At 38.0% G+C, this 8431-nt stretch overlaps 1 protein-coding gene across 1 annotated transcript; it reads left to right on the forward strand.

The window, feature by feature from the left end:
* The first annotated feature begins 406 nt into the window (after window positions 1–406).
* On the forward strand, window positions 407–8308 carry LOC127655122 (lysophosphatidic acid phosphatase type 6-like). Its single transcript, XM_052142754.1, has 11 exons — window positions 407–516; window positions 1092–1260; window positions 1623–1751; window positions 2789–2919; window positions 3059–3138; window positions 3259–3346; window positions 3536–3668; window positions 4793–4893; window positions 5008–5100; window positions 6555–6720; window positions 7661–8308. The coding sequence occupies exons 2-11, from the start codon at window positions 1099–1101 to the stop codon at window positions 7793–7795; spliced, it is 1218 nt and encodes a 405-aa protein (XP_051998714.1). The 5' UTR covers window positions 407–516; window positions 1092–1098; the 3' UTR covers window positions 7796–8308.
* Window positions 8309–8431: the final 123 nt, after the last annotated feature.

The raw sequence follows: 8431 nt of genomic DNA on the forward strand, positions 1-8431 counted from the left end.
ATAATATACAAGTGTGATTGTTTTTTTCTGCTCTAGTATATAGACATTACAAATCAGTATTACAGTAGCCTAACTGTAATTTACAAAACTTGAGAGATGCTGCCCCACAGTGATCAGGATGTAAATAAGAACATAATAATATTTTTTTTTGTTTGTTTTTATTAATATACAGGTGTAAAATGTAATTTAGATGTAATCATTTGATATATAGATAGAGTTTATTATGCAATGTCACTATAATTTTCTCCAGTCTTGCACTGCTCACCTAGACACGGATTGAAATATTTACCGTAATATTTCTAATTCGTTCTGCATAGGAACATTACGGTGTCATGAAACGAAAGTTATTCCGGGATGTATTTGGAAAATGTAGTTTTACAGCTCTATATGTAGTCTATGCAATTACCCATCCCAGAATGCATCTCGCTGTCAGCCGGTTGAAATGTTAGTCTGCCTGAAAAGAATGGGTACAATCTAAAACCAGTGGAATTAAATTGACGGATCCGAAACATTCAGGTTGGTGACATTTAAAGGGTCGTTTTTTTAGAGCACATTTATTTTTGCTTTCCATAAAAGAATTATACTATTACAGGGTATTTGACGTTTACAAGAGCGCGTGGATGAAACTTACGGATATGACAGACAGAATAACTGACTGAGACATAGAATATATATATTACAAACAAATAATTATCATAGCGTACCATGGTACCACCGTGACTTTTTGCACATACATAGTACTATCATGGTATATTTTAGAGTTCTTAGGAGTAAATGCTATTTTATCATATGAATATATTACTATGGTATTCCCATTTTAAACCATCGCAGTACCATAGTAACAACACAGCAGTTTTTGGTAGTGATAGTGCTGTAAAATAATTACCTCTCTCTCTCTCTCTCTCTCTCTCTCTCTCTCTCTCATACACGTTTATACTGTAGAAGTGTAGATGTATTAGACATTGTCTTTAAAGCAAAATGCCAATCAAAATGCTTCCATTTTGTATAACTAACTGTAAAGCAGAAAATAATTACGTATGGGCTGTTCTTTATGGCATATAAGTGTTAACACAGTGTTTATCTCTCTTCAGGTGCATCATGTGGTCTCGCGTGGGTCTGTTGGGCTCAGTGGCCCTCGGGTCGATGTTCTGCTCCCAGAAGAATAAAACAGAACCATCTTCATATGAGCTTAAATTAATTCAAGTTTTGTTCAGACATGGTGCAAGAACACCACTGAAATCTATACCTGACGTGTTGGAGGTAAAATTGATTGATTAGTAATTTCAGTGCCCAAGATCAGTGTTGTGTGGTCAGTTATTTTTTGGGTTTTTAGTGCTTTTTCTAGGAAGGTTAAATACAAACAAACCTTTTAAATAATAATAATAAGAATGCAAAGAGAAGACTTTAAAAAACAAATAGTAGTAGGGAGGGTGGATGGAACAAAATACATTTACAAATCATTAGAACTCACAAATTTGCCATTGATTCTTAATTGTTTAAACATCTCAGAATCATTCGTCTGCCTCATTGTGCTTTTTTTATTCATAGACAGAGGCATGGTCATACGTCTATAATAGTTTGCATGTTGATGCCAATTATAAGCATGGTTTCTGCATACCTAGGCACAATGGGTTCCTGAGCTACTGAAAGCTCCCACTCACACTGAAATAGACTATATGGTTACAGACCTGCATGGAGGGCCCAGACCCCCAGCTCCTGTAGAGGACAGCTACAGAGCCAAAATATTGACGGTGAGTGTGTGTGTCTGTGTTTATGCATTTGTCACACATTCTTAGACACAGGAAAATGTTTTGCATTCTCAAGTCCTTCACTGTTAATCCTAGTGGAACTGGATTATAAATATTTCTTCAAGCAGCATTGATCGGGGCCAGACCCAACTGGCCTTCACTAAGCACAATGCAAAGAGCTCTAGTACAACAGAGGCCCCTATTAAATTCAGCCTGTGGTTTGGCTAATTTCAAGTAACTGTTTTTCCACTGTTTTGATGACAAAATATTTTTTGGGCAACTGTGTAGAATTGTTTATTTTTAAGTTTATATATTTTTATTTTTCCCATTTAAGAGATAGATCACTCAAAACTGACAATTATCTCATTATTTACTCAACATCATGCCATCCCAGATGTGTATGATTTTCTTCTGCAGAACACAAAGATTTTTAGAAGAATATCTCAGCTGTGTTGGTCCTTACAATGCAAATTAATGGGTACCAAATTTGTATTGCTCCAGACAGCACATAAATGCAGCGAAAAAGTAATCCATAAGACTCCAGTGGTTAAATCCATATGTTCAGAAGGTGTGGGTGAGAAACAGATCAATATTTAAGTCCTTTTTTATGACCAATCCCCACTTTCGCATTCTTTTGTTTTTGGCAATTCACATTCTTTGTGCATATCACCACCTACTGGGATGGGAGGTGAATTTATGCAAAAAAACAAAAAACATTTATCTGTTTCTCACCCACACTTTTTAACAAAGTTTTAGTACCCTTTCACCAGCATTATATTGACCTACAGAGTTGAGATATTCTTCTAAAAATCTTAATTTGTGTTCAGCACAAGAAAGTCAAAAACAACTGGATGGCAATGAGAGAATTTTCATTTAGATGTGAACTATCCCTTTAAGTGCACTCTTAAAATGGAGTGGATTGATGGTATATTGCAGCTCATATATCTAAATGTATGCATACTTGAATGTGTTTATCTAAAATCATGCCAGGCAGTCACATTAAGAAACAGAATGGTACTGACTTTTGACTCCTTCCACAGGGTGGAACTTATCCAGGGCAGCTGACCACAGTAGGCATGCAACAACTCTACGATCTTGGAGTGAGGATGCGAAAGAGATACATGGAGGAAGTGCCCTTCCTCGCACCTTCTTTCAACCCTAAAGAAGTTTAGTGAGTTCACAACAAGAATACTTTCAGCCCAGCTTCTCTTTCCTGGATGTCTTGACTGGTGACCTGACACTTAAGCCACACTTAATGAATTTAATCGTTAATCTGAATCAGCTGGAATTTCTACTGTTGTTTTTTATAGCATTCGTTCAACCAACATTGTACGCACCATTGAGTCAGCCAAATGTCTTGTCGCAGGACTGTTCCAGCAGGAGCAAGCAGGTAATGTGGCAACTCAGTTATACTCTTTGTGTGGTTTGGTGTAGTAGTAGTAGATGAAATAAGCATAATATACACACTGCTCTGTTTGCCTTTCACTGTTTGATTTTCTCCCACTGTAAGATGTTGTGTCCATCCATACTGAAAAGGCAGAGAAGGAAATCCTCTACCCCAACTATCATGGATGCAATCTGCTCAAGCTACTCTCTGGGTAAAGCTCTATTTTGATTATATGAATATAACAAATGTCATTTTCATTTTTAATGTACTGTTACATGTTAAATTTAGCATGTTCAAAGCCTAGTGTGACTGCACCTTTAGACCTTTGGCATAATGGCTTGTGATTGGTTTAACACCATGTCTCTATGTCTGTGATTGGCTGGTGGTGCATGAAATGTAGTCCTCGCTGGGCAGAGTCATCCACAATTCCAGACATTGCAGCTGACTTGCAAAGCGTCCAGAGTGCATTAGGGGTTGATCCTGATCAACGTCTTGACTTCATCCTCATTAGAGACGACATGGTGGCCAGAGAGGTAAAGTGATACATCAGGTGATACATAGATATTCAAATTTAAAAAACGTTATTGTCTATCCCAGAACCAATGTTGCCAACTAGTTTCAATGGAAAGTAGCTAAAGCCTGCTTGAAAAGTCGCTAAATGTCGCTAGATGATGTCATACGCTAATTAACATATTCGTGACATCACCACGTCTCATTTGCATTATGCATAGTGTCCGCCTTTTACATGTGTTTGGTTCCCTGTGCTCACCGTACATACTGTAATACCCTATTAATTCCCTATATACAAATGTAGCAAAATGTAAAGTTTGTTACGTGTTTGAATAAAGTACAATGTACAGAGTTGTCTAAGTGTTCAGAAACAGGAATGAACAACCGTCTAAAAATCTCCTGCGATTAAGTGCATGAAAATAATAAAAATAAACAAATTAAACTCTTTAAATGTAAAACTAAAGGGGAGCAAACAATACAGATTTGTGATTGGTCCTTGGCAATGCTGTTTGTACAAGCGCAGCTCATTCACGTCTATGTCAGCTGCCGTGCGGTCAACTGATTGTGCTGCTCTGCCTTCTCGCCTGCTCACCTTTCTCTCGGTCAGTCTCATTGAACAGAGTAGACGCTGAGAGAGGTATGCCTCCAAGTCCGCGCAAGAAAACCAGACCACGGTCTCGCGAGCAGTATTGGCGACTTTCTTCTACGGATGTAGCTAAGGTTTCTCTAAAAAGTCACTAGATTTGTTGCTAGTCGCTTTTTAGAATAAAAGTCGCTAAATAGGTCTGAAAAGTCGCTAAGTTGGCACACTGGATAGAACATTTTCTTTGATGAAATGGCTCACTAAAACAATACATACATTACATAAAAAATTCAAATGAATCCAAAGGTCACAGTACAATATGAATAGTAAAGAATGAGTAAAATGTGAGTATGAAAGCACTGGGACTTAAAAATCTCATCATGTCTGCTTATTTAAAATACTGATAGCAGTTGGGATAAAAGTCAAAGGTATCATGTACTGTCTCTCAGATGGTAGTAGTTGAAATTAGTCATGGAGGGGGTGTGAAAAATACATTTGTGTTGGCTTTGTTTCGCAAATACAATACTGTTATGTTATTTAACAGTGCTGTTGTGTGTACTATAGACCCATGGCCTGCCAATTCCTACAGTTCTTGAGCACTGGAGGAATATTGTTGAGCAGAGAGCCGTAGATATGATCAATCACATCTATGAGCCGAGTAAGAGGTGAGGGCCAGAGGAACCCTCTACTGTTTAAGAAGTGGCAGCCTCTAGAAGTTTAAAGAGGTTTATTGTTTAATGCCTTTGTTAAGGTGTTTATGTGCTTGTGTTTGTCCTCAGGCAGAATTTACAGATCTGTGTGGGTCCTCTTTTCCAATTACTCCTAACTAATATAGAGGACAAAGTTCAGGGCACAACCTCTAATCCAGACAGGTGGGTTAAATAGTCTCATCCACACTAAAGCAGACAAGTTGAAATAAAATTTTTGCAAATACTTTTGGTTTGATATTTTGTTACCTAATACAACGACATTTATACATCAAATGTCCAAATACTGTATTTTCATTCCACTCTCCCAACTACTTCCAGACTGTCAAGTGTCAGACTGTAAGTGACTGTCATTTACAAAACATGAGAGCTGCGGAAAATAAAAGTCTGACATGAAAAAAAAAAAATATATATATATGAAACATCCCTTTTTCAGGACACTGTATTTTAAAGATAATTTTGTAAAAATCCACATAACTTTACATATCTTTATTGTAAAGGGTTTAAACAATTTTCCATGCAATTTTCCACTATTTTCCATGCAACAATTAATGAATTTGAAGCTGTGGAACAGTCGTTAAGACACTAACAGCGTACAGACGGTAGGCAATTAAGGTCACAGTTATAAAAACTTAAAAGAGACCTTTCTACTGACTCAGAAAAACACAAAAAGAAAGATGCCCAGGGTCCCTGCTCATCTGCTTGAATGTGCCTTGAATGTGATGCATGGAGGAATGAGGACTGGAGATGAGGCCAGGGCAATAAATTGCAACGTCCGTACTGTGAGATGCCTAAGATAGTGCTACATGGAGACAGGAAGGACAGCTGATTGTCCTCACAGTGGCAGACCACGTGTAACAACACCTCCACAGGATCGGTACATCCGAATATCACACCTGCAGGACAGTTACAGGATGGCAACAACAACTGCCCGAGTTACACCAGGATCGGACTCAAGTTTATCGTCAAAGGAATGAGCATTACACAGAGGCCTGTACTCGAGTGTAATGCTCGAGTGGGATCGATTTTGAGGTGGAAGATCCGTTAGGGTCTAGGGCGGTGTGTCACAGCATCATCGAACTGAGCTTGTTGTCATTGCAGGCAATCTCAACTCTATGCATTACAGGGAAGACATCCTTCTCCCTCATGTGGCACCCTTCCTGCAGGCTCATCCTGATATGACCCTCCAGCATGACAATGCCTGCAGCCATACTGCTCATTCTGTGCGTGATTTCCAGCAAGACAGGAATGTCATTGTTTTCCCATGGCCAGCGAAGAGCCCGTATCTCAATCTCATTGAGAACGTCTGGGAATGTTAGACCCCACCCCCCCACCCCACCCGCCTTGGTGGAATAGTGGGGTAACATCTTACAGCAATAACTGGCAAATCTGGTGCAGTCCATGAGGAGGAGATTCACTGCAGTACTTAATGCAGCTGGTGGCCACACCAGATACTGACTGTTACTTTTCACATGTCTGTGAAACATGTGCAGTTTTTTTTATGCTCATGCAAATATTTACACGTTACATTTGCTGAAAAGCAGTTGAAAGTGAGAGAATGTTTCTTTTTATGCTGAGTTTATATATTTATAATTGCTATTGTTTTTTTATGGATATAGAAAGTTGTTCCTGTACTCTGTGCATGATACTACATTGATGCCATGTCTCATGGCCTTTGGGGTTTTTGACATGAAATGGCCACCGTATGCTGCTGACATCACACTGGAGCTTTACCAGCACCGTCAAACTAGCCAGCACTACGTTAAAGTCTCTTACATTGGTCAGGTAAGACGATACACACAGGATCAAGACAAGCTAAAGGCAGTGATGTAAAAATAATTGTAAAAATTCCTCATAAAGCTTTCATTGAGAAGTAACGCAAGCAGTGGCAGTCTGAGAGGGAAGACTTTAGTGTTTCATGAGGATGTCATTGATCAAACCTGCTCTCCTGTCCTAACATTATAACAATAAAAGATTGTAGGTTGATCCTCATATATTTTTTTCTATTCCTGTACACAGGTAATCTCTTGGTAGCTTAAAGGGAGAGTTCACCCAAAAATGAAACGTCTCGCATAATTTACTCACCCTTTTGCCATCCCAGATGTGTATGAATTTTCTTTCTTCTGCAGAACACAAACAAAGATTTTTAGAACAATATCACAGCTCTGTAGGTCCATACAATGCAAGGGAATGGTGATCAGGCCTTAGAAGCTTCAAAAAGGAGGTAATGTCAGCATAAAAGTAATCCATACAACTCCAGGGTTTTAATCAATGTCTTCTGAAGTGATCTAGACAGTTGGAACAGACCAAAATGTAACTTAATTTACACTTTGTTTACACATTTTACACATTTTGACAGCATTCTGCTTTTTGGAGCTTTAAAGAACTGATCACCATTCACTTGCATTGTATGGATCAACAGAGCTGAGATATTCTTCTAAAACTCTTTGTTTGTGTTCTGCAGAAGAAAGTCATACACATCTTAGATGGCATGAGGGTGAGTAAATGAGAGAATGTTCATTTTTGGTTTAACTGTACCTTAAAAAATAGGCTTGATAATAAAACGGTGCATAATAATATTTTCAGTCTATTTAGAATACATTTTTATTAAAGCATCCCTTGCTTCTGCTTTTATGGACTTGCAATTCATTTCTTTTATCTGCTGAATAATTGTCCTGATATGATGTGTGTCCCTATTTGAAGCTGTTCTTGCATATACCTGCAGGACCAAAAAATCCCAGGCTGCAAAGATGTCTACTGCCCACTAAATGAGTTTAAGGAGGCAGTGTCTGTTTACTCTCTACCTGATGAGCATTACCAGGCCCTCTGCAACAGTACAGAAGACCATCCCAAACTCTGATATTCCATTGGCTCTCAAGTTTGACTTTTCACCTAGAAAACGCACAAATGTATCATCAGTGTAAGCTTCTCTGGAGCTGTGCTTACTTCATGGATTCACATGTTCATATTCACAAATTAGCATCAGAAGTCTTGTTTAAGTTTTGCTTAGTCCTTTCCTATTGTAAAGGAATACTAGATCATGGCCAAATGTACACGGAAATGTATGCATTTTCCCATTTATTTGTAAATCAAATTCTTGCCCATGGCATCACAATATTAGGGGCATTTTCCAGCAAGAATATTGACGTGTGAATCAGAGTACAACTATTCAAGGGAAATGGGAGTTGCATTGGTGCCTTCATTAATGTCAGTCCATCTGAATTTGGTACAGATCTTGCCACAATGTCACATTCTTTTATCAGTGATGGTTATTTACTAATTTTAACATCAAATTAAGTGGTGTTAAAGTCAAAAATAATTAATAATTGCAGCCTTTTATCTTTCATATTCAATGCTGATATACATATTTTGATCAAATAAAAATCTTCTGAAATGTTTCAGAATTCAATTTCAAGACTTACACTTTATAGTTTTTTTTTTTTACTTTCTGTGCTTACTTGCTGTAACACTGAAAATACTCGAAAGTACACATACA

This window comes from Xyrauchen texanus, chromosome 14, assembly GCF_025860055.1.
Source record: "Xyrauchen texanus isolate HMW12.3.18 chromosome 14, RBS_HiC_50CHRs, whole genome shotgun sequence".
NCBI lineage: Eukaryota > Metazoa > Chordata > Actinopteri > Cypriniformes > Catostomidae > Xyrauchen > Xyrauchen texanus.

Coding starts and splice junctions, on each gene's coding strand:
- LOC127655122 (XM_052142754.1), top strand. CDS start 1,099: ATGTGGTCTCGCGTGGGTCTGTTGGGCTCAGTGGCCCTCGGGTCGATG. Junction 2,920..3,058: donor TTCAACCCTAAAGAAGTTTA/GTGAGTTCACAA, acceptor TGTTTTTTATAG/CATTCGTTCAACCAACATTG. Junction 4,894..5,007: donor ATCTATGAGCCGAGTAAGAG/GTGAGGGCCAGA, acceptor GTTTGTCCTCAG/GCAGAATTTACAGATCTGTG.